The sequence below is a fragment of the Danio rerio genome, chromosome 4 (genome assembly GCF_052040795.2).
Source record: "Danio rerio strain M-AB ecotype USA chromosome 4, GRCz13ab, whole genome shotgun sequence".
Classification (NCBI taxonomy): domain Eukaryota; kingdom Metazoa; phylum Chordata; class Actinopteri; order Cypriniformes; family Danionidae; genus Danio; species Danio rerio.
The window spans coordinates 63,532,864-63,560,023 of NC_141024.2; the positions used below are offsets into that span (position 1 = coordinate 63,532,864).

General features: G+C 34.8%; 4 protein-coding genes across 7 annotated transcripts in view; 1 reads left to right on the forward strand and 3 right to left on the reverse strand.

Annotated features, from left to right (window-relative positions):
• LOC137489757 (protein NLRC3-like) overlaps nucleotides 1–27,160 on the forward strand; it is a 407,221-nt gene that overhangs the window by 196,887 nt on the left and 183,174 nt on the right. The gene's annotated exons all lie outside the window — the stretch shown is intronic.
• The window catches only part of LOC148682312 (uncharacterized), a 342,019-nt gene that overhangs the window by 117,948 nt on the left and 196,911 nt on the right, over nucleotides 1–27,160 (reverse strand). The window lies entirely within an intron of this gene.
• Nucleotides 1–27,160, reverse strand: part of LOC137487276 (uncharacterized protein K02A2.6-like) — a 252,759-nt gene that overhangs the window by 15,081 nt on the left and 210,518 nt on the right. Inside the window, exons 1-3 of one of the 4 annotated variants that reach the window (XM_087250260.1) lie at nucleotides 7,960–7,999; nucleotides 7,459–7,608; nucleotides 1,423–3,010 (exon numbers count right to left, since the gene is read on the reverse strand). The exons of the other annotated variants lie outside the window; for them this stretch is intronic. Of the exons in view, the coding sequence (XP_087106386.1) occupies nucleotides 1,947–3,010; nucleotides 7,459–7,543 (1,149 nt within the window). The 5' untranslated portion in view covers nucleotides 7,544–7,608; nucleotides 7,960–7,999 and the 3' untranslated portion in view covers nucleotides 1,423–1,946. Of the gene's footprint in view, nucleotides 1–1,422; nucleotides 3,011–7,458; nucleotides 7,609–7,959; nucleotides 8,000–27,160 lie in introns of those variants that run through there. 4 annotated transcript variants of the gene reach the window in all.
• Nucleotides 10,118–26,649, reverse strand: LOC108183310 (uncharacterized). Its single transcript, XM_087250577.2, has 5 exons — nucleotides 26,369–26,649; nucleotides 25,587–26,123; nucleotides 25,326–25,482; nucleotides 25,033–25,160; nucleotides 10,118–24,941 (listed from the first exon to the last, which is right to left on the reverse strand). Exons 2-5 carry the CDS (start codon nucleotides 25,731–25,733, stop codon nucleotides 24,603–24,605), a joined length of 771 nt encoding a protein of 256 aa, XP_087106703.1. The 5' UTR covers nucleotides 25,734–26,123; nucleotides 26,369–26,649; the 3' UTR covers nucleotides 10,118–24,602.

Sequence of the window (27,160 nt, forward strand, 5' to 3'; positions counted from 1 at the left end):
TATGGTGCCACTTTCACGGTGGTAATTTATTAATGTACTGAATCGTCCAATGTTTGATATCCATTAATATTAATTATTCGAATTACTTATATTCACTAAGTTTCAGCTCAAAATACCCCTCAAATTATGTATTACAGCCTGCTGAAGATAAACATTCTTGGGTAAGTTGACATTCTAGCATCTTTTTTATTGCCTTAATATGCAAATGAGCTGGTTCTCCCAACCCATCGTTCCTACATGCATGTCTACTTTTACTGCGTCATGTTCGGATAAACAGTACAGAGACAGACATGATGAGACAGATGAAGCCGAGAGTCAAAATAACAAGGTTATTTGATGTATTTGTGGTGGAAAACATTTAAGCCTTATTGCAACAATGAACTTCTGTCTAAACAGCTTCCAAAGGTGAATTTGCATCATAGGTGCCCTTTAAAGGGAACTAGTAAGCATAATATCTTTCAAATATGATCCCTCCCATGTCATCCAAAGCCACACCACCTGAAATCGCGAACACGCTCATTAAAGATGACGGAGACCCACTAAATCATGTCATTTGCCAGTTGAACTTTATAATACTACAATTCTGAACAAAAACTGTATTATATCTAGCATGTTTTTAGTAATTTCCCAGAGATGGGTTGTAGCTTTGTAAAAACCTTACTGGATAAGTTGGTGGTTCATTCCGCTGTGGCGACCCCGGATTAATAAAGGGACTAAGCCGACAAGAAAATGAATGAATGAATAAATGTTTTCAGTCATGTAGTTAGCAAGCAAAACTTGTCATCAGTCTCTCATCTGACTCACTCTCTCAAACACTTTGTCCTAAAGCCGCTACTGTATGCTTATTGTTTTGCCTATGGTGAACATTATAGGGACCATACAGGTTGTCATTGTTCAAAAATAAAGCAATGTAAATAAAAAAACAACTTCAGCTAGGTAAAGCAGGCTAAGCGGAATAGCGCTTTTTACTGATGTTTTGTTGTTAAACTAAATAAAAATCTACATTATCGATGCTGAAAAAGGTCCCTTATGAAACTGTAAATAGTCACATAACTTGTACTTCAGCCATGGTGTCGTCCTTCCTCCAGCATGCAAAACTAACTCCAATATTGATTCAGGATTTTTAAAAGTTTTGATTCTGCATTTGTTTTGACCGTGGCTTGTGTAAACGCTTATCAGTTGATCTGCATGGACATGTGAGCAGTAGTTCAAATTTACATTTGTTCACAGTTTGGGCTACTTATCAGAATTCTGGGAATATTCTGCCTGATATTTTTTTAATAAGATGAATTTTTTTTTTGTTTTATCCCTTAAAAAACTAAAGAAATGCACGTAAATACATTTAGATTTGCATTTGAGTACTGAAATTAGCATGTAAGCAAACAAATCACTGATGTTCTCATTCACAATAGAGACACTGGGTTTCCCATACAATGATTTATTTGTAGTAATGGTGGAGTTTTCACATGAACGTATATTTAAAGGCGAGCAGTTGTCTATAGAAAGTTCAATTGTCTTCATGAAGAAAACTTTTTTCTCTTTTCTGAGATGAGTCCATCAAAATAAATGTGTAGTGTTTTAAAACCAAAGTCTTCATTTGTTACCCACAACACATCAAGATTTGATCAAGTCAAAATCTCATATTCTGAAACAAATCTCATCTGTCGTAACTGACAAATGGCATTGTGTAGTCTGAACAGGGCTTTAGGGAGTCTAAAAGATAATGACGAACATAACAGAGGTAAGAATCTCTTGTCATTTATAGTGAGTCAGGAATCATCTGATTGGTGAATCATGTTTTAGCTAATGCTGGACCAGTCGTGAACAATAATAAGCATGTGATCCTCTCGAAAGTAGTTTATAAATAAACTTCATGTCAACGAACAGCCAAACTACATGGAAAAAGCTGCTGTTTTCAATATACTCGTGTTTGTGTGGACAAGGTCTCAATGTTGAGGACTCTGCTCTGCATTGTGAAGCTTCATGTGAGCGCTGAGGTATATTTTTTGTTTAAAGCTCTTTCCACACTCACTGCATCTAAAACAATCCTCTCTTGAGTGAGTCTTCATGTGTTGCTTAATGTAGTCTTTGCGTGTGAGACTCTTTTCACACTGATCACATATGAACACTATGATTCCAGAGTGACCATCCATGTGGTTCATGAGGTTAGCTTTACATGTGAAGCTCTTTCCACACTGATTACATGCAAACAGCTTCTCTCTGGTGTGAGTTTTCATGTGGTTAATGAGTGAGCTTTTACATGTGAAACTTTTACCACACTCTGTGCATCTGTAAGGTTTCTCTCCAGTGTGGATCGTCATGTGGGTGTCAAGCTTTTGTTTTTGAGCAAAACTTTTCCCACACTGTGTTTTTCCTCCATTGTGAATTCTCATGTGGCCTTTAAGGGTGCCACTTTGCTTAAAACTCTTTCCACACTGTTGGCATGTGTAGGGCTTTTCTCCAGTGTGAATCCTCTTGTGCGCTGCAAAGTTTCCTGCATAATAGAAGCTTTGTCCACACTGTTGGCATGTGTACGGCCTATCTCCAGTGTGACTTCTCATGTGGCCTTTAAGGGTGGCACTTTGCTTAAAACTCTTTCCACATTGTTGGCATGTGTACGGCCTCTCTCCAGTGTGAATTCTCATGTGGCCTTTAAGGGTGCCAATTTGCTTAAAACTCTTTCCACACTGTTGACATGTGTACGGCCTCTCTCCAGTGTGAATTCTCATGTGGGTCTTTAAGCTTCTCTTTTTACCAAAACTCTTTCCACACTGTTCGCAAGTGTAAGGTTTCTCCCTAGTGTGAACTCTCCTGTGAACACCAAGGTTACGCTTTTGAATGAAACTCTTTCTACGCTGTTTACTGCTAAAATTACACTCAGTTTTGGATTTCCGAGGTCTTCCGAGTGATGAAGTCTTTTCAGTCAGTGTGGGTTTTTCATCAGCTGTTATTTCTTGGTGTTGCTCTTCCATTTTATTGCATTGAGTCTCTTCTTTCAGCACTATCAGGTCTAAAAAAGAAAAAAGAAAAGTGAACTTTAGTATGAAGGCACAAAGCGACAAGCATGAAATGGATGTTTACCCCAAAAATTAAAATGACCTCACCATTTACTCTGCGTCTTTTAAATATTTCCTTTCTTCTGGAACACAAAGTAAGCCAGCATGTTTTTCACAATATCTTCTTTTGTGTTCAGCAGAATCAAGAAACTCAAAGATTTAAAGCCACACGAGGGAGAGTAAATGGTGAGGCTATTTTCATTTCTGCGTTAACTATCCCTTTAAAGGGTTCCTATTATGAACCTTTTTTTACAGGATGTAAAGAAAGTCTTTAATGTTTCCAGAATGGGTCTGGGGTTTCAGCTCAAAATCAGATCATATACCTTGCAGAAAATTTCATTTTGGGGGGTCAGAGGAAAACCCAGCTCTTTTTGTGCCTGTGACTTTAAATGCAAATGATCAAATGCACTCGGTCTAGATTACTCCTGTTGTGTTCCCTCATGTGTATCTTCCACTCAACATTTTTAACTTGCTTGGAAGACCTGGTTGAGACAAATCCTGCATGTTCATAGCAATTACGGATAATTCAGCTTATATTTGTGAGTTTGCATTATTGTATATAACTTATGCAAATGTTTCCCTCTACTGGGTTGCAGCTGGAAGGGCCTCCGCTGTTTAAAACATATGCTGGATAAGTTGGTGGTTCATTCCGCTGTGGTGACCCCTAATGAATAAAGAGACTAAGCTAAAGGAGAATGAATGAATGAACTTATGCAAATGCTTAATGCCACATTTGCTTTAAACTGTAGTGATGAGAATATGGCAAGATGACAAACTTTGCTACTTGTTTTCATTCATTTGTACTTTTGTCTCAGTTTTCTTGCCTTTGAGCATGTCCGAAGGCTTAGCTGAAGACCTATATGGTGACATTTTATATACTCGACAAGAAGCAGAAATGCCATTTAAAAGGTTACCTGCTGTTTGTCTAATCGGGAACAGGGACAATGTAAATATACAAATAAAAGCGTTACCCCAGGGTTTACCAATGTGAAACGTCTGTTAATGAACACCCAGGATTATTTTATAACCCCTAGGGGCTGTTTCATAAAAGTGGTTTAAAAAAGCGGGAATTAAAGTCAAAAACTTGACTTTAGTGAGCCGAACTAAATGTCCACACTTTAATTGGTTCCATAACAGCAAGTTGAAGATCATTTGATGTAACAAATCTGAGTTCAGCTGAAATAATCTAGATAACTACTCGTGCACGTTACTGTCATGAAACCCTGAAGGTCGATCACAGATGCATCATTATGATTTTGTTGTATGCTACCTTGGCAACTACGATGAATGAAAGAGCTCTGAAACAAGACACCACAATGTTCACAGCGAGTGAATAGCATTTGATTCAAATATAAGTTCAAATATATAATAATTTAAACAATCAAAAAGTACGGCTTGAAACAAAGCAAGAAAGAGGGCTGACAGGAAACTGCAGATTTTAAAATATAGGTCATTATTTAGGCCTATTAACGTTAAGTTAAATATTTGTCACAATACATTGAAATATTTGCTTGTGCGCAAGAGAGAGAATACACGCTCACTGCAAATTGTAGCTTGCAAGGAAAAGTCTTAATGCATTGGAGGTATACTGTAACATTCAAAATTTACTTAACGTCAGCACAATAAGTTTAAAATAATGGCCACAAAGAGCCGTGCACACACAAGCAGTGGGATTTGTTATTTGCTCTCGAAACTGCTGCAAATTGCTGCTTTCTATTTAAAAACATTTGTTGCCCTTTGAAAACATTTGTTTATTTAAAGTGCTGTCAAAATTAGAGGGTTAACTCATGCCATTAATTTGATATATATATAAAATGTTTTTAAAAAATTAACGCAGTTGCTGTTATACTTCCTGTTGTAGTCATGCAAAGAAATATGCATAAGACCAAGGAAGCACTTTTAGAAGGAACGTTTCAGTATAAAATAATTAATGAAAAAAATTAATGCTGCATTACCAGGCTTTCCAGCATTACATCTAATTTAGTACGTTTCATTTTTAATCTTTAGACTTTTGCTGTAATAGAAATTGATACCCCATACCGAACGGAAAGAAAAACCTCCGCATTTCGTGACTCGGTGTTCCATTAAGGTAATAAATTTTTTTTTAAAAACAACTGTTTACATGGTAGACTCTTAAGAAGAGTATCAATCATATTAAAATGGGAGTATTGGTGTCCATATAAATGTACTCAGTGAAAGTGCCAGATAATGTCGCGAGCTGTCCAAGACATCTGCATTCGTCTGCCTTTAAGATGATTCCATGTGCGCTCAAATGATTTATTAAGTTTGATGTGTTTCCTCCTTAAGCGCAAATTTTGTACAGCGCCTGCTTCACGTTGCTTTGTCAGAATCCTTGTGAAATAAAGCCATACTTAAGAACACATGGTTTAAGCAAATTTGATGAATGCAAACGCATTAGTGTAAATGGGGCCATAGTAGTGACCTGATCTTATATGCTATTGTTTTAGAACCTCCAATTTAGTTGCCTATTGGAGAAATGACCTGGAATAATAAATGGCTACTTGCTCTACAAACAAATGTGTTCATGACTATTCATACAAAGAAAAATAATAAAATGAGAAAATACGACTTTGCAACATCAAGCAGCATTAGACATGGGCCAGTATAAGATTCTGACGGTATGATAAGCTTGGATATAAATATCACAGTTTCATTGTATTGTGATTACTGCTCTAAAATGTATTCTTTTTAATCTCTGGGTAAAAAAACAAGAACTTTTTCCCTTTGAACACAATATATTTTCTTTTAAGAAACTTTGAGGCTCAGTTTCACAAACAGGGCTTTGATTAAGCTGGGATTAGTCCTTAGTTAAATTAGGCTATTTAAGCCAAATTTATAAAAATGGCCTTAGTAAAATATATTACTGGTGTGCACCTGGAGAAAAAAAATTCACTGATGTATTTTATCTCACGGAAAGTTATTTTGAGTTGAGACCACTCAAACATGCAATTTAATCTTGACTAACCTTAAACCTTGTTTGTGAAACCGGGGGAGAAAGTATTATGGGGCAGTAAACATATCAGGCTGAATCATTCAAATGAATCATTCGTTTCAAAAATTTCTTTACAAAAGAAATGGCATCTTTGGATATATTTTTTGCTGGAGATACTGTTGTCCTGAAAAACTTATAACAAAATGTAAAAAAAAAAACCTTTTATATACTGTCGTACTGTGGTATACCTTGAAAACGGTTATCGTTCCATACCTAAGCAGAATAACCCTGTTTTAAGGATCTAAAAATAAATTCTTTAAAAAAAAAGTCTCAAGCAAAAAGATTCCAATGGCGACGCCTGCTGGTACATGAAGAATTTGGTCAATACTGACGAACTTCACACTAGTCAGTGCAATGCTAAATGTTATTGTTCCACTATATTTAGTTTGTTTTGTCTCACGTCATCCCACAGCAACATCTTATAGCTTAGAATACTGTACAATGTTTTATAACAATTATTGTAGAGTCCATTTCATTTAGCATATTTAATATTGGGGGCATCCACATCATTTGACAAACTGTAAACCAGGGTTTCTGCAGGTTTCTTTTTATGACATTTTTAAGACCATTATGAATGAAATTTTAGACCCATAAAGGGATAAAGCTAAAGAATTTTTCCAATGGTCTAGATGGAAAAGATTTTTATTTGCCCCATTAAAAAATAAAAATATATATATATATATATATATATATATATATATATATATATATATATATATATATATATATATATAAACACAATAATAAATAAATAAATAATTTTTTATATGTATTTTAGATATTTCTAGCTAAAGATTTTAAATTTTTTGTTTGATTTTGGATCTTAAGACATTTTATGACGCAGCGGAAACCCTGTTTAAACACAATAGCCCTAGTAATTAGTTATTGTAATAATGATGTACTTCTAACTCAGATATTATCTGTGAGAACTAGTAACAACTACTAGAAACAAGTTTAAACTCATAAAGAAGTTGATGAAAATAGGGGAATTGTGATCAACGTGATGTATGCAAATGGAAAGTACTAAGCCAACACTATCACTGAGAATACTGTAGGGTCAAATATCATCAGCTCAGTTTAACTTTTTTAATTTATTTTATAAAGCGCCGGTGCTCAAGGACGCTTCACAAACAGCAGGAGAACAAGAAAAGCAATAACCTTAAGAAGGTACAGAAAATGGGAGACTAATAATACATAAAATAATGACAAAAGACACGAGAACAAGTAATGAAAGAAACTCATTTCTGTCTTTCAATGAGTGCTTATGTGCATTTAGGAGAACTAGACAGTACACTCAGGGTTGCAAAATGGATTAATTTAGTATTCTTATTAAAATATATCTGAATGAGGATCAAATGACTGAGTTTTTCTTTGAGAATGAAAACCAACCTGTTTGTTCCTGCAGATCTTCCTGTTTGACTGTGAATGTTTCTTCAATCTTCACATCTTCACTCTCGTCTTTAATAAACGCCATCTTTATAACAGTGTGGAGATCAGTCGCTTCAGCAGGAGTTTTTCTTTGTGTTTGGACACTTTATCCTGTTTAAAATGAATAAAGCAATAAAAATGTCCTGTTGAAAATTTATAAAACAATGAACAGAAATAAAATAAATTCTCTTCAACACTTGCTTCAACAGTTTATTTTAATCAGAGTAATTAACAAAAATAAATCTGGTAAAACGTTTCATTAAAACACTTATCACACACTTTTCTGTTACTTTAGTCAAACAATAGCCCTCGATTACTGAGAATAAAATAGTTCTACGTTGTATAAAGGGTTAAAATAATATTTCCAACAGCATTAACATAATTTAGCATCGTATAAAAACCCTAAAACTTTAGTACTTTAACTTTAAATCGGGTTATATCTGTAAAACTTTTTAAGCAAACCTTTCTCCAGTTGAATCACCGCGCTGTAGCGGCGCCGCTTGATGACGTCACCTCACGCCAAAATAAAAGTCTTTTGTTTAGCTTTTTTGCCACTCTAGGCAGGGCAAACTTTATTTATAGAGCACAATTTTACACAACCGTGGTTGATCCAAAGTACTTTACAATAAAATAAACTACACAATAAAACTAAAAAACTAGTATTAAAAATACAAAAAATGTATGTTTAAAAATAATACTAAAATACAAATAAAAAATAACATGCATTTGTCACTCAAAGGAAAGAGAGTAAAAATAAGTCTTTAAGTTAGATTTAAAAGTATCCAATGATGTAGCAATCCCAATGTTCAGAGGGAGACTGTTCCAGAGCCTTAGAGGTAAAGTTGGTTTATAATAGCACATTCTGACTTTCCCCTTAATAATATTATTTTTTTATATAAGTATTATTTGCAAACTCTAAATAGTAAAATCATATTAGCAGCAAATGACTATCAAAGTACATTGTTCACAATCAAATAAACAGTGTCAATGTTGTTTTCAAGCCACACTTGCATGCTCATTCCAATCTAATAGTCAAAGTAACATGGTAAACAATACAGAGACTTCTAAATGAACGAATGTGTGAAAAACCAACTTTACCTCTATCACAGAAAGCTCTATCACCTTTTGATTTGCAGCGAGACCGAGGGACAGACAAAAACTGGTCATCAACTGGTGATCTTAACGGTCTACAAGCTAAATAAAGTCTAATAAGTTCACTTCACTGACATAGGCTGGGGCAAAATTGTGCGCAACTTTTAATTAACAAAAAGAAATTGAGTAAAACGTTTCATTAAAACACTTATTACACACTTTTCTGTTACTTTATTCAAACAATAACCCTCGGTTACTGAGAATAATATAGTACTATGTTGTATAAAGGGTAAAAATAATATTTCCAAAAGCAGGAACATAATTTAGCAAAAGTTTTTTTTCTTTACATTTTTTTCCACTTACTGTTGCAGTCATCATGAATTATTGATACATTTCTCCCATGTTTTTATAGAAGTAAATTTGGTTTTATATTCGCACATTCGGACTTTCCCCTTAATAACATAATTTCATAAAAAGTGTTATTTGCAAACTCTAAATAGCAAAATCATATTAGAAGAACAGGCGTAAATCTGCTGCATTAGTTACTTAGTTATTAAGTATTAGGTATAATTAAGTATTAGCTACTTAAGCTAAAGCCGTTTCCCATGTGTTGTTTCATTTGTGAAGACTTGGCATAATGTTAACTTTACATTAAGGACCACAATAAGCATTTTGTCTAGCGGTGTATTTGCTTAATGAGCACTGTGCTACGTCCAAACTAACCCCACTGTATTTTTGTATAATCAATTTCTATTCTGTTGTTAAGTGAATCAATTAATTTAAAATTAAAATGTTAACATTTTTTTAATTCTTTGTGATTATTTTTGTGATTATTTTAATAATAGTTTTGCATTCTTTATGTAAAGCACTTTGAATTACCATTGTGTATAAAATGTGCTACAGTATAAAGAAACTTTCCTGGCAGTTTTATGTATTGGATAAAATGACATAAGAAAATAGACATAAGATCATGTTTCAGTGCAACTAAACCCCAAGTACAAAAAGTTCACAAATTAAGCAATTTGGCTTTAAGAATGAGTTGTTAAATTCTAATGTCACATTATCAATCACAGCAGGGTCGACCCGTGGCATAGGCAGTATAGGCAATTGCTACGGGCGCAGTACGGCCAGGGGGGCGCCAGAAATGGGAGAAGAAAAAAAAGTAACTTCCACTATGCCTAAAACAAGTTGGTATGAATTCAGAAAAGAATAAGCCCACATTAATATAACTGCATAGTGCATAGCCTACTAAGTAGTAGTAGTATAATAATAATAAAACCTACTCGCCTAAGACGCCCCCTCTGAATAATTAGACTGTACCTGCTACGGTGTTCATTTTTTTTTGATGGGTCAACATGCTCAATATGTCAAAACGTCCCAAACCCTCTCAAACAGTCTAGTGCGCAGGGGTGGCAAAAAAAAAAAACACAAGAAGAGGAGGAAAAACGCGACAAAGACAGAGGTAATGTTACAACAAAGATGATTATTTTACTGTATCCGTGATTGATTAAGCCATTAATTAGCTAGACACATACTTGTCAACTCTCCGGTTTTCCCAGCTATCATCAAGTTTAAGTATTTCCTCGTAGTTGCCCTGTATGTTTAAACTTTCTATGAATAGTGAAAGTACTGTCAAAACAGAGCCGATCTCAAATGTGATATAAGTTACAAGAGCTGTGCAAGAGAATTGTGCTTTCGCTTTATTTTGGCTTGAAAGCATGTTAATAAAAATGTCTGCATTCACTTTTTTCCTGTTAAAGCTGTGCGTCGATCGACGCAACCCCTGAATCGGTGTATGCATGCAGTCTGACTACTGGACGTGCTCTGTGTGATATACTGTTCCCAGATCCGCTTCTGTACATGCAATTTAAAGATGAGCGTAAGCTTAGCATACTTTGGGGATTTATGTGTGTTTAAACAGACACATACATTTAATAATATGTAAACATGTTTGTTCTGCTTGTATTATTTTTAAAAACACAACTTTATTTTTTCTTAAATGAGCACAAACAGTTACTAAACTAATCGAATGCTTTCATTAGCCTATAGATCTGTGCATTCTTATGCCGAGTTCAGACTGCATGATTTTCAAAGTAGTCGTGTCACAGATGTTTTCACACTGTTTGACTATCTGGGCTAGCGTTTCGTCGCTGCTTTGTTTACACTGCAAGATTGATCGGCGACTGGGACATTCACATTGCATGACTTTACTATAGGAAGAATCGCTGACAACTTCGTCCAAACTACGTCTCAGCCAAAAACACGTAGTATATCTTTTGTTATTAACTACATAATGAGAAAGAAGCCTTTAATAGGGTAGAGCATGTACATGTTTGCTCACCTGGGTTTAAAGGGATTTAGCCATTTCTCCTCAACGTTGATAATAAACTAATTTCTTTCTGTATGAAACGTCAAACAGACACGGTTGCTCCTGAGTCCTGTCAAACCTCCACTAGTTTTTCCTCCATTTCGTGGGTCCAAATAAACCGAAAAAGAGAGCTTTTAACTTCTCCCCCAGCCTCCCGCTGGCCTGCAGCAGGTATACACACACGCACACACAAGTGAAAGCTGCTCTCTCATTGGCTGTAGGCGATGGCTGATGTTATTTTCAGTCAAAACTCAATTCACACGGCATGATTTGAATCGCCGACAGCTCCAGATATTTAGCATGCCAAATATCTCACAGGCATCGGCGACTCATCGGCGATTCTCTCAGATCGCGTCTTTGATAGTTCATACTGTGTAATTGTCACTCACGTGCACGAGCGGCGATTTGCCTGTGATTTCAGGCATTTGTCGGCGATTTCTCAAAACCTGTCGGCGAGCCAAAATCGGGGCTAAAATAACGCAGTCTGAACTCGGCATTACAGTGACACCTCTGTTATCAAAAAACAAAATAAGACATTGCTGCTCTTCACTAAATAACTGTAGTAATGCTAATCAATATTTAAATACAGTAAAAATAAATGGGATTTTATAACTTGATTTATTTTCTGTATAGACCATAGATTTTAATTGGCAAAATATTTTATATTATTGTTAATATTTTCTAATGTTTGCTATGTCTTCTTTTTAAAGCTAATTGTTGTCCCATATTTTTACATCCCAGTGTTGACAGGTATGACATAACATGGTTTGCTAATCAATAAATAGCAACCTCTTTGGTTGCTGTTTTAAGACTTGCAGTCTTTTTTTAATCTCTTTGTGCAAAAACGTCTTGCCTCTTTTCACCATTGGTGCTGTGGCTTAGCTGGTCATAGTGCCTGTCTAGTAAACAGGACTTTCTGGGTTAAAATCCCAGCAGTGCCTAATGTACAGTTGCTTCTTCTTAAGATTTACAAGTGTTTACGCAGCAAGCTGTTTAGCAGTCGGTTTCTTAAAAAACTCAAATTCTTAAGAACGCTGCTCGTTCAAGAGGGCTTTGGACGATGGCTTTATAAAGCATAGTGTGGTAATGCCTAACCAATTGGACTTTAATATTTCAAGACATTCACACATGCAGCGCTACCGCTTAAGGTTTTTAATTTTTTAAATTTTTTTTTAGGCCCCTGTCTGACGCTGTGGCTTAGCTGGTTAAAGCGCCTGTCTAGTAAACAAGAGTTCCTGGGTTTGAATCCAAGCAGTGCCTAGGCCGTAATGAGATTAGATTTTATGGGCCAGAGAGTACCAAAAAGTGCTTTCTGGGGTAAAAGGGGTAAACTATGTGCCCTTTAAGCAATGTGTTAACCTTACAATCCCCGAGTATTCAGTTTTAGAGACTTTTTAGAGGATAACATTCTGTTATTTTTGTATTTTGCTTTTTTTCTCTTTAAAAACAGAATAAAAAAATGACTGTTTTTTCCGATTATACGCAAAAGTAATAGTTTAAAAAAAGTGCTATTTCATGCTTGAATTCTTACACATTTATGAATGGTAAGTTTTAGTCTAAGTTTACATCAATAATATACTGTGCATTGTCCTTTACCATGCAAAAAAAAAAAAAAACCACAACATTATTATACACCATAATAGCGTGTAGGCTATAAAAAGGCAACATATCGACTCATGCGCATGATGATTGACAAAACCTCATTGGTAAAATTGATTTTTACCAGATTGGTAAAACCTCTTCTTGGTTCACCGCAAATCTTGCCTTAAAAGGAAAGCGCATATCTTAGTCGTACCCTGAGTTTATTCACACTCTGCCTGTATTAACATACATGCTGTATTTTAATATGGCTAATTTGGATGAATTAGCTCTAACTTTTGACAGCTTTTTCTTCTTTTTACGCGGTTATGTGCGAATTATATTTCACACGCAAAGTAACTGAAATTGAAATTAAAATACAAAAGATGCTGAGCCATTACTACAAGTAAGAAACCAAACAAAACAACAATTATACTTTAAATGAGAACATTGACGTTTCGGAAAAAAACTGAACTAAACAAAAAACTAAATAATTAAAAATAAACTTGCGGGACTTAATTTATGTCCTGCGGCAAAATAATTTTTTATACTTTTAGTGATCTGATCTGATGTAGGTCAATTTATTTTTATGCTTTTGATGAAGCAGCATTCAACTTAAGCTCTTTAGACCATGCGCCGGACCGTTTCTCAGTGTTTCGCTGCAATTTCTTTAAATAAATATTAATTTAGGCTTATTTTCGTTATTTGTTTATTTTTCATTCTCTGTTTGTTATTATGTAATTTAACTGAGACATAAAATAAGATAGTAAAATGTAATCAACAACGAAAATGTAAGTAAAAACGTAAATGAAAATATAAATGAAAAAGCTTATTAAATGACTGTCCTAGTCCTATCAAAATAGCAAACAACATCTCTTTTTATTTTTTATTTTCTATTAAGGCTAAAAGACTGCTGTATTTATTTATTTAGGCCTACTTATTTGTTCTGAATGTTTGTGCTTTTATTTTAGTTGTCTTTTTTTCTTCAATTCTACTTTACAAAATGAATCCTCATTGCACTTAACACGTTTACAATGATAATAAAGCATGTTAACAAATGTTTAATGATTAATGAAGGAATTTTAATGCTTTGTTTTATCGTTTCATCTTCATTTATAAGAACAAAAGCATATTTACAGCTGCTGTCTAGGCTTCTGTCCGTTCGCATCCCTTTGTGCCCCCTGGCAGCATATTCACAGACTGCGGTCATACATTAAAAACTCGTGCTTGTCCATTTAAAGCGGCGGCGTTATATGCCATGGCGGTAAGAGCCACATTGAACTCGCACCTACTGTAAATCAGTCTATCATGTGCAATTATACGGACAAAAAAAGCAGTTGCAATGAATCGCTCACGCTCAATCTGCCCAGTTGGTGGAATGAACTCCCTAACTGCATCAGAACAGCAGAGTCACTCGCTATTTTCAAGAAACGACTAAAAACTCAACTATTTAGTCTCCACTTCACTTCCTAAGCTGCAATTGCCTCTTTGAATATCACACTAATTGTACAAAAAAAAAAAAAAAAAAAAAAAAAAACTACTAACACTTCCCTTCTTAGACTTTACAGACCTGAAACTTGCCTTTAGTACTTATTCATTGTTGCTCTTGGTTGTGTAAATTGCTTCCTTGTCCTCATTTGTAAGTCGCTTTGGATAAAAGCGTCTGCTAAATGACTAAATGTAAATGTAAATGTAAATCGGTTTTTAGATTTGTTTATAGATCTTGAAAATCCCACCAGCTTTATATGTAAGCACAGAGTACCCTTTTAGTCATAACAGGAAATATGGATGACAATGAAGGAAGTTAATGACACACAAACACATCTCAAGAAGATTTTCACAGCTACTGTGTTTCATCCACCATACATACACTTTAGGATCTCTAACGCTTTCAGACAATCTGGTGTGTACACCTAATGACAAAGCAGCTTCTCTGAAGAGTTTTCTATTGTCATGTCTTTTTGATCTAAGGGTATGAACCTAGCTTTTTGAAGGTCACACTGGATTATGCTGCACAGCCAACTTAAAAGGAACTGCATCAAAGACAACCCAGGTGGGACTCGAACCCACAATCCACAGCTTCGAAGGCTGATGCCTTATCCATTACACCACTGGGCCTTTTTCACTGGCTGGGGACTGTAATATGCATACATGGAGTTGCTGACGCACATAACAAAAACATCAGCGGCAATAATTCAGTTGTTAGATTTGTTTATGGATCTTGAACAATGCACCAGCTTCATTTGTAAGCACCATTTTTGTGTTTGTACATATTGCATTCAGACGATCTGGTGTGTACTGCAGAGTGCTCTGAAAGGGGTTTTCGGTGTAGGGGTATGATTCTCTCTTTGGTTGCGAGAGGTCCCGGGTTCAAATCCCAGACGATCCCTATGTCTGTTACAGAAATCGCAGTGATGCTTTGGTGTTTGTGTGTTGATTGTAGCAGCTTTTGCTGTGACTTTAGTTAATGAACATTTAGTGGATTTCTGATCTGAATTAGTCTAACATGTACAATTATACAGACAAAAAAGTAGCGGCAATGATTCGGTTGTTAGATTTGCTTATGGATCTTGATCAACGCACCACCTTTATATGTAAGCACCTTTTTTGTGTTTTTACACAGTCTCTTCTCTGTAGGCACCATGCAGGATTCAAAATGGCCATTCGCGTTAGGTATCTCATTACCCTTTTATTCATAACAGGTAATAAGGATGACAATGAAGGAAGTTAATGGCATGCAAACACATGTCAAGAAGGTTTTCTCAGCTACTGTGTTTCATCCAACAAACATTGCTCCCAACTTGAAGTGAGACCTTCAAGGACTCAACAAGATGCCAACGCATGGAAAGCTGCACTTTAGGATCTGAATGACAGTATGCATTCCGTCAAATAAGATGTGTGCAACTAATGGACAAACATTTTCTTTGAGCTATCATCCACATTCGTGTCTCATTGGTCCTGGGGTATGGTGTGATTAGTCTTGAGTTTCAAATTCCAGTCAAGGCCACTCTCATTAACATGAAATCACAACTTTTCAGCAGCTATTTTCTTGTTTGCATTTGATCACCATCCACCTAACATGAGACCGTTAGTTGAAAGCCATGGGGTACTTGAAGTCAAGATCTACATTACCAGAGCTTAGCAGAACCTTTTAGGTTTTTAACGTGACAGTGAGATTTGAGCAAGATTGGATGAACCTTAATTGATGTGTGCAGCAAGTCTGAGAATTTGAAGCTAACTATTGACCTCAGATCATCACACCTAAGCTTTGAGGAGACAAGTCAGCATTTTTTCCACACAATTTATATATAACCCAACAAACACAACAAAATTGGACTTTAACCCACAATCCCCAGCTTCGAAGGCTGATTCCTTATCCCTCAGGACACTACTAGCATTTGCCATATCTGTTGTATGGCTCAGGAATTTCTTGTAACTCAGAAAACAGCACTTTAGGATCCCTATACCATATTGCATTCAGACGATCTGGTGTGTACACCTAATGACAAAACAGCTTCTCTGAAGAGTTTTCCATTGTCATGTCTTTTTGACCTAAGGGTATGAACCTAGCTTTTTGAAGGTCACACTGGATTGTGCTGCACAGCCAACTTAAAAAGGACTGCATCAAAGACAACCGAGGTAGAACTTGCACCCACAATCCCCAGCTTTGAATTCTGGTGCCTTATCCATTAGGCCACAGAGCCGCTTTAAACTACCTGTGAACTGTAATATGAATCCAGGGAGTTGCTGACACACGTAACAAAAACAGCATGAACAAAAAGTAGATTGGACCAGTTTCACAAAAATTTTTTGTGGCACTGCAGAGTGCTCCTAAAGGGCTCATTGCTCTAGGAGTATGATTCCAGGACAATGAAGGAAGTTAATGACAAGCAAACAAATCTCAAGAAGGTTTTCACAGCTACTGTGTTTCATCCACCAAACATTGCTCCCAAGTAGAAGTGAGACCTTCAAGAAAAACCCAGGAGGGACTTGAACCCACAATCCCCAGCTCCGGAGGCTGATGCCTTATCCATTAGGCCAGTGGTTCCCAACCTACAGGAGGGGCGCGGGAGAGGATAAGTATTGAGGTAGAAAAAGGCATAAAAATGCTCCACTATTATAAAGGGCTTTGCAATTAATCGAAAATCCGATTTAGATTTCGGTTTCAAACGATTATAAAAAAGCATTAATCGAGATAAATAATTATTGCATCATATTTTGCCACGTTCCAGTTGTACACGTGTTGCTCTTAAAAGCGCGAAAGAGCTTATGTGTGTGTGCAGCACGATCACGCAGTCAGAAGCGTGCGGCCGGTCAGCATTCACTCTCATTCATACACTGAGACGAGCAGAGGAGCGCAGACATCTAGTCATCTTAACGTGAGCGCTTTAATGGTCAAATAGGTGTCAAAACGCGGTGTTTAGTGATTATTTACATTAACCCTCATTTGTGTAATAAACAAACGAGTTGAGGATCAAAAGACGTGAAAGAGAAACCATTAAAGATACACCGCGCTAAAATCCTTCTGCCGCCTGTTTTTATCATTATTAAACAAACATAACGAGAAAACCCTCGCTGCTCTTGACTGAAGGACTGCTGTAGCTAAAGTGTTTTTCTTACAGTGAAGATGCTTAAAGCACAGTTTGTTTCATATTTTTATTCTATTGTATTTATTTCTCTTTCCTTTGCAGGGTGGAAAATAACTGCATGTATACAGTTGAAGTCAGAATTATTAGCCCTCTTGAATATTAACAAACCTTTTCCTGCCCAATTTCTGTTTCATGGAAAGAATATTTTATTAACTTATTTCTGAACATAATAGTTTTGACATCTCATTTCTAATTACTGATTTCTTTGCTATAATGACAGCACATAACATTTTACTAGATATTTTTCAAAATACAACCATTCAGATTAAAGTGCAGTTCAAAGGCTTAATTAGAGTAATAAGGCAAGTCATTATAACGGTAGTTTATTCTGCAGACAATCAAAAATATTTATTGCTTAAGGGGGCTAATAATATTGACCTTAAATTGGTTTCAAAATATTTAAACCTTTCTTTATTCTAGCTAAAATAAAACAAATAGAAGAAAAAATATTATAGGAAATACTGTTAAATTTTCTTGCTCTGTTAAACATAATTTGGGAAATATTTATATATAAAAAAATAAATCTCAGGAGCGCTAATAATTTTGACTAACTGGCAATGGTTATGAATAATCTTGATTACAATTATGACCAAAATAATCGTGATTATGATTTTTCCCAAAATCGAGCAGCCCTACACAGCAAATTCATCGGTGTTAAATTTCAAGTGTTGAGGTAATTCAGAGTAAAGTGTTAAAATTCTAGAGTTAGATCAGCATTAGAAGCTGATTTGCCTCCTTGTCACACAGAGTAACATGCATCTACGTTTGTAGAAAACCCTTGTGTTTGAGAAACTAATCAGAGTGTCTGAAATCTCGCCACACCCTCATTCACCTGGCCCTTAAATTAGTCAATTAGTTTAGTCCACTAGACAGAGGGAATGACCACAAATAAGTGAATTCAGACACCGGCTGTTGAACACCTGCTGTTAACAAGCACAATCACTGAAGGAATAAGAAATTGAAGGAAGAAATAAAACTACAGACACAGCCTCACACCAAACCAACTGAATTAAAACAGAGGATTAAACAACTCCATTAAATAATAGCATAAGCAGCTTCACTGATTACAGTTTGGCTTCATTTCTGTAAGAATATTTGACAATGAACAGAGGTTTATATTTTTTTTATTAAAAATATTTCATTTGACCTCACCATCATGGAGATCAGAGGCTGCTTATTTGAGCTCTTGAAGCTTTACTCTTATAGCCTAACGTTTCCCTGACTGTTATAGCTGTGTTTCTAAAATTCATTAGCTATAGCTAGAAAGATCAAGAGAAACTTGACTGTTTATGATTAATTGTTATAGATATAATTTTAGGTGTTTAATAAGTTGATTCATAAAAATAAAAATATAAAAATATAGTTTATATATAAAACTGAAGGGACAATAATACAGGCAGTCTGCTGCTTTTCAGAGAAGATTCAACAATTAGGATGCAACTAATAATTAGAGTGTCATGCACTAAACATTCAAGCTCCAGCTTACTCATATAACACACAGACATCAAGAATCAACAAATGAACCTCAACCGTGGTTGCTAAAAAAAAAAAAAAAAAAAGCGGCATAGCTCATGCTGCAATGCATGCTGGGTGCCAGCATAGTACAAAGCTCCCAGCATGCATTGCAGCATTAATTAATTATGCAGCTTTATGTTCTTACAATCTCTTTCTTTTCCTTTATTTTGTGTTGTTTTTGGGAGGTGATATTTCACTAGAGTGTTTTTTTACTTGATTTTTATTTTTTTGTTTGTCACCATCATTGAGATTCAAAGACTAATTGTTGATGTCAGTGTGTTTTTAAGTTCTGCCATAGATCAAACATTCTCATTGTAAATATTGGGTTTATTTTGTTTTATATTATTGGAGCTTCAGTGGTTTCATTTATGTATATTATTTATTTCTCACACATAACTAATATGATATTGAATTAGAAAACAAGCAGGAAAGGATGGCTATGTTATCATAGAAAATCTCTAAAGACTGACACATTAATTTTCTTTCGGCTTTCCATGCCAATGTATAAATAGTGTAATTAACACTAACTATAGCAGCCAAAATAAAAGACATTTATAGCAAGAAGTTGAAGAGCCTGACTAAAGTAGACTCTGTCCTCCATCATGGTGACTTTAAATGAACAACAGAAATTTCATTAAGAGCTTTAGTTCACATGACAGAAATCAAGTCAAAGGTCAGTAATAGGTGAAGCTCCATGATAAGTTGTTTAATGTAATGAGAATTTTTTTAAAGATGTTGAAAAATAACATTTTTTATTGTGTAATTTGTTTTATTTTTATTGATTATTATTTTATTTAGAGTTTTTTTTCTGAGTTTATTTCATCTTTGGCTTGTGTTTTTCTGTCCTTAAGTGATTCTGCTTGTTAACAGTTGTTCATCAACAATTCTCAATCCTCCTTTAATTAGACACTTAATTGTCTCAATAACTTCATCACTGTCTGAGTGTTCAGCCCTCTGTAGTGAGGACACTAGTGAGGATTTTGCTGTGGAATTTAAGGCTTACGTGTGTTCGAATTAAAAATACAGACTATGGGATGTGTTTTTAACAGAAATATTCTGGAAACTGAATTTACGAATGTAAAATGTTGAAAACAGCAGATTACTGGCAACCACTGCTGCCAGTATTTTGACATACATTTAACAGATATTTAACACAATAAGAGTTTGCTAATTAACACTCTGGGTGTTAAAAATTTTAACACTTTCAAAAATGTTATTTTAACACTTATAGTGGTTCCCATATAAACACTGAGGGAGTGTTAATTTTAACTCTAAGGTAGTTAAATCTACCAAATCTAAAATTTGCAGTGTGAGATCGATAAAAAATACAGACTGTTGAATGTGCTTTTAACAGAAATATTCTGTAAACTGAATTTATGAATGTTAAAAACAGCAGATTACTGGCAACCACAGCTGCTGGTATTTTTCCGTAAAATCTAAAAATGAAAAAAAAAGAAAGAAAAACAGCAAAACGGTTTTTGTGTCACCATTGTGGAGGATAATAGCGTCTCTGTTCAAGTCCAAGATGAACTGAGAAAATCTGATGTTATGCTGCATCTTCTTTTGTTTAAAGGTAACTGTGTAGTTACTAATGCCGTCAAAATCTGTTTGCTAATTGCAATCACACATGAAAACATTATTGCATCTAAAGAATTTACATTTTTTTGCACTAAGCTATGATTTTGTAAAATTAACAATGTATTAGTTCATGAAATATGGTTATATTTTGTAAATTTATACAGTTATATAAAACTTCCATGTTTTTCACAAAAAGGTTCTGGCAACCACAGCTGCTGGTATTTTTTTGGAAATTTAACAGATATTTTACACAATAAGAGTTTGCTAATTAACACTGTCTTGGTGTTGACAATGTTAACACTTTCAAAAGTGTTATTTTTAACACTTATAGTGGTTCCCATATAAACTCTGAGGGAGTGTTAATTTTAACTCCAAGGTAGTTAAATCTACTATCTAAAATTTGCTGTGTACTATTATATATGTATTTTTAAGTACCAAAAAAAAAAAAATCTAAACACATGCTTAAAATTTCAACATAATAGTGAAAATAATTAAATAACTTTAAATAATTATTTAAATTTTGCTCACTCGCGCAATGTGCTTGTCAACGTGTCGTAAAGGCAAAATCAAAACAAAAATGGCAGACAAACATAAATGCAGTGATTCTTCAGAGGCGAAGAAAAAGATTAGACAGTATGACAAAGCCTACCTAGATTTTGGTTTTATTGAAGGCCAAGACAAGTTAAAACTGATTAATTAATATATTTTCTATACATATTACTATATATATTAATATTACACAAACACACACACACACACACTCTAAAAACGAATGTGTTGAAAACAACACAACATGTGTTATTTTCAACACATGTCCTGAGTGTGCTCAGGGACAACACATGTTGAGTTAAGTTTAACACACAAAATGTGTCATTTAATGTAACACATTAATGTGCAGCATAAGTTGACACACAGATGTGTTGTTATTGTATGTATTTAACACAACTGTGTGTTACTATTCAGTTTTTATAATTTTGAATGTAAAATATATTATAAATTAATATACAAAATCTCACAGGAAACATTAAACACTGTTCACATACTGTTTATTTTTTCCTTTTTAACATGAAAATAATGCATTTAAATGTTTTACAGCATTTCATTGTACAAACAATTCATTGTATAACATAAAAACTCACTTTATAAAAGCATTCATTAAATTGAAATTGTATCTGTTACACACGCCATATAAACTGTCAAATATGTATGAAACAGTTTCCAACATATACATTTTTTAAAATTCTCTAGTGAAAGAAATAAGTAACCATAGCACAACGTTTATGCATTCACCTACATGTAAGATGCTTGTCTTAACAAAATAAATCATTGTCAAATCTAGTCAAAACACTTAAACATTTAGGTAACCCTTTATAGTAACGACACTATAAATCATTTATTGAGCATTAGCAAATAGTTAATTCACTATTTGTTTAGCATTAACTCTACATTATAAGACATTAGTAAGCGGTTCATAAACACAGCCACAAAAGGCTGAATTTTTGACTTATAAGCGCATTTATAATGTGCTTAATGATTGTAGTTTCATAATTCAAACTTTCAAATACAAATGGTTTGTAAATAATGCAGTCCTTAATTTAGTAGTGAAAAATTAGTCAGAAGCAAAGTATAAAAGTACAATTGTTAAGCGCATTATAAATGTACTTATAAGTCAAGAATACAGCATTTGTAATTGTATTTATGAACCGCTTACTAATGTCTTATAATGTAGAGTTAATGCTTAAAAAAAAATAAATTCACTATTTGCTAATTCTTAATAAATGATTCATAGTGTAGTTATTATAAAGTGTTACCAAAGTTTCAACCACTAACATGTTTAAAACAAAATTTTGTATTTAGGAGTTACATACTGCTGATTGCAAAATGTCACAATGTCTAGAGGTCTGTAATCTATTAAGTCCCCAGGCAGCAAAGCCATGTCAAAATCATTTGTTCTGATGACACTGAAGGAAAAAAGATGTTCATCAAAATACTTAACTCTTAAAACTCTCAGAAACATAAGTGCGCATTCTCTTTCACTTTGGGGAATAATGTGTATAACTTCACCAAATAATGGTTCTCCCCTTTCATCTGCTTTTAAAGTCAGAACAGATCCTGTCTGGTATGTTGTCCCCAAAAAACTGATATTATTACTCACATGAATTGAACTGGTGTAAGTAAGAGTCTCAAAATGTGTATCTGTCTTAAGCTTGTCAAGCAATTTGTCACCCTTATACAAAGATGCAATTACAACTGGAAAAGCATTTGGTACAATCATCTCAGAATTGTGTTTCGAGCTTAATTTCCATTGGTGCATTTGCTGAATCTGGTGTTTATGAGCCAGTGTTTTTGAAATATTACGAAAGTTGCAAACAACTTGGGCATGTCGCTTAAGAGGGTGATGTTTGGCTTCGAACCTCATACACCACAACTTTGAAAGCGGTCCAAATAAAGTCATGATACTCGGGTAGTGTGTCATGTAGTGATGTTTAGGAATTAGATTCCTTTCAGGATAAAGAATCTTGAACTGTGTATGGTGATCAGTTATTAGCTGCTTAAGATGGACATCAAGCCCTTTTGACACAACAGGTGCAAAAATTATGTCACAAATTTCCCTCAACATTAGGAAAAGGTGCCAGTGTGGGCTCTGTGTGTCAATTAAATCACCTAACAGAAAAGGCAAGACTAGAAGTAAACACCACATCTGTGATGCAGTCTGCTTAATAGCATTTTCAGATGTCCTCAGATTGACAATAACACTAGGTTTATTTTTTTGATTTCCATAGCCATAGTTAAAAGCTGCTATTCTTTCATTTAAAAGTTCCAGAGAAAAACATTTCTCTTCATAAATGAAATGCCGCAGCATCAATTTGACCTCAAGAGGTCCGACTCCTTCCAACACATCATGCATAATGTCTACACCAATATTCTCAGTGACATGAAAATACTGTAGGCTGTTTAGGCATGAGTTATGTTTGACACCGGTTGCACTTGCATCATTGAGTTGTACATGGTATGCATAGTTTTCCCTTGTACGTCTCTCTGTATTATTTTCATCAAAAATAATCTGGGAACTTGATTTGTCAATTAGACAAAATTGACAAAATCGGTTTGCAGAGAAACTTTCCACATAGCCACAGAGTGAGTGACAGGCAAGATTGTCCGCTGTCAGCAAACAGACTGTTCCAAAAAGTAATTGATGTTTATCGTGTAGTTTGACCTCTATACCATTCTGCTCAATTTCTTTAAAGTCTGTTATAAGAGGTTCTAAAATTTTGTCAAAACCATAAATGTATTTATCAATAGAATTAAATAAGAGACATAAATGGATATTGGAAAGTACAGAATTTTTTTCTGACGGCACATTTCGTAAAGCAAACAGCCCCCATTTTATGAATCTTTGTTTTAGATCCAAGAGGATTAGTTGTTTCCAAATCATCGAAGTATAACTGAATTTGTAATGCATTTGGATGGTTTCGGTAAAGAGGATGTTTAGAATATTAAGCACCATCACAATAATCATGCATTGTATCTCGTTCACCGCAAGACTGCATATACATATTCTGCATTTTGTCACAACTAAATAAAAATTTAATTGTGTTAATTATTGAGATGTACTGACATGTGACAGGCACAAGCACCTGGCTTTTCCCCCCATTCTTTCTAAGACAATCTAATCTGTGACCAAGAAACACTTCTGTTGGTTTTTCAAAGGAAAAATTGTCAGAAAAGTACTTAGTTAGTTTAAATGTAGTATCTATGTCGCCAAACATGTTTCTAGCATTGTCGAAATCCTTCACAAGTGTTTGAACTTCAGCACTATCTAGCGGAACTGCCAAGTTCTTAAGTAAAGTATTAGTCTTTTCTTGCAAATGACCTAAGGTACGATCAATAACTTCTTTTGTGCAGGTTATACTTTTTTGAACATCAGTATAAGTTACATTAGAAGAGGCATACATGCTGGCAGCAAAAGCAAAAGTCTTTTAGGTTTAAACTGCTCTGAGGAACTAGCTCTGTTTTAGACATTTGGACATTATCCTCAAAATTATTTATTCTGCTTTCATCAATTTGATAGGATATATCTAAGTTCTTTGTATGTCCTGACTCGTCAGAAGGGCCTGAATTCGTTTTAAAATGATCTCTGTTCAGATGTTTTAAAAAGGAATTGAAATTATGATAAGTTCTTGGGCAACCATTTTGACTACAAATTAAAGTTAGGTTGTAACTATCAGAGAGTGCATGCACTTCCCTTAAATGCCAAATTAACCCCTTTGTTTCAACAAAATCATTTTGAAGACACTTTGGACAGGTGTACATGCTTATTTCAATTAGGTACGAGACTGCACCTTAGCAATCAATTCCATGACCTTTGATCGTTTGCAAGATGACTGGGACAAAGACAGGTCATATATATACTCAAAAAAAGAAAAAACAGAAGACAGTTGGCATGGATACTGAAGGTTGCACAGCCAGTAGAATTTGAAAAGTCTGTCTACAGCACAGGTCAGGCTTTCAACATCAAGTGGAAGAGCAAAAGAGTCATTCTTTGCCACAATTACGTTCTGGGATCCATGTCCTAGAGAACCGATGGAAACCAACTGCGGCTGAGCTGACTTCAGGGTCCCATTCATGGATTCAGCGAGCAAAGATGTAACGTTGGTACCAGCCTTCAAAAATGAAACAATGAAAAGCATTAGAAAATGTTGCTCCATTAAAAACAATTTTATTTATCACAAGCTAACACAATAAAAACTATACCGGCACTTGCTCCAACAGGTAGGACACAGCAGAAGTCACACAGCATTTACTCCCAGCAAAACTTCTCCCAGATGCAGTGGGTGGAAGAAGATGAATAAGGATCTTCAACATAGTGTAACACAGTTCATCTTGAAGTGAAGATACAGGTCACATGCAAAAAAAGAATTTAAGATTTTTTTGGAAATTAATACTTTATCTTTAATAGAATATCAATATTCACATAAAATTTTCTCATTTAAACTATGTTTAGAAAAGTATGCCCATGCAACAGACATTTTGGCTGAAACTCATACCATCATGCTGATTCTCAGCCTTCTCCAGTAAGTGTCTGATGTCATTTTTCTTCTCCAAGGATGCTATTTCCTTGAGTCTTGGAATTATCGTCCCTTCCCATTTCCGGATAAACAAGTCTTCTTTCCCATCGGTGAGCTTGGAAAATTCAATGTCCATCTTCAAAGAAAGAAAGAAAGAAAATCAGAAACAAAGAAATATTAATATTACAATTATGAAAAATGTTTGTGTAAAGTTCTGTCTTAGTTAAGCATGTCTATTACCAAAGCTGGCATGTCAAGAAATCTAGGATATTCCTTGAAGATTTCAGCAACAGTTGGGGATTTTGTTGTTATCCATCTCCTTCGGTAACTGAAGGTTTGATTGATTGCAGTCTTTATTGATGATGAATTCTCTGGTGATGGTCGCATCCTCTTTATCAGAGTCAACTACTCACTTGGTACAGTTTCATCTGGACTTGGTAAAGAAGGTTGCGGTGTACAATGACGACGTTTCAAACTGTACACCCGCTGGCTCTGTTGAAGCTTCCGTCTGATGTTACGTAATCTCATTTCAATAAATCCACTGTGCGATGGCCCATCAAAAAAATGCTCCTGATGTTAGTAATGCAAAAACAGAACTAGTTAAAGTCAAGTATACATGAGCAACTTGCATACACATTCCTAAACAATTCAGTTTATATTGTAAAAAACATTCTTACATGTCCCTCATTTTCCCCAAAGGGCACCTGAATCCTTAACGAGGGGAACAATGACACAATCTCTTTTGCTAGAGCCAGCTTTTCTGTACCAGATGGATAGCTAAAAAAAGTAAAAAATTAAAAATAAAAACACAGTTGCACAAATTGCTCCTTCACAAAAATAAAAAACTGACTAAACAGTGGTACTTTAGAATTGATTGGGATAAACTGATTGTTAAATGTATTTATTTAAAACATTTTTTTTAAATGTAGAATTTATTTTAATATATCACTTATTTAAATAAATGTAATTTAATTAATTTGCAAAGAAATACACCTTACGTGGAATAAACAAACCATACTCACAATCCATGTTTCTCTACAAGGTCACTGACAGCAACTTTAACAAGAATCTTTCTTGAGGAAATCGACAGCGTCTTAGTCTCTTCATGTTCTCTCAGGATTGTAGGGGCTTTTTCTTCAAGCAGCGTCACCAAACTAGTTGTGGTGCCAGTCTGAATTGAATCTGTTAAAGGACACTAGAAATGCCAAAAACATTTTATTTATTGAAATGTTCACTTTTATCTATAGTAATATAAAGGGAGAAAGATATTAATGTTTTACCTGTAATAAGTGCACACTTCTTTCTAATGAGTCCGGGGTGTTGCTTGCAATAAAATACATTTGAAATTTGTCAAGCTCCTGTACTCCTGCATTTACATCAGTGTCAATGAACTCTTGAAAATCTGTGTCAAATTTCAATATTCGATCAAGAGATAGTTGTTGAGACAGTTCAAGTTTGACTGAGGCTATCAGATCTCCAACACTGCCAACTGTGAATAGTTTTCTCCATATTTCCTTTTCGTCTATGAAGACAGTTGCAAGAACTCGGTGTAAAACTGTTAAAGTGACTGTAATTTGCTCCTCGACTTCCATCATCCAAGTAAAAGAGAGAAATCCATGTATATACAAGCACAATGAGAAAACAAACACATGTAACAATGAGTATGACAATAAAAAGCACATTTTAAATAGTATATGACTAGTCGGTTAGCACAAAATGGCGCGCAATGTTGATTAAAATAAAGATCTTCATATTTTAACGCTAACGTTAGATATTGTTTATGAATTTGCTCACACAGCGGCGCCATTTGGTGT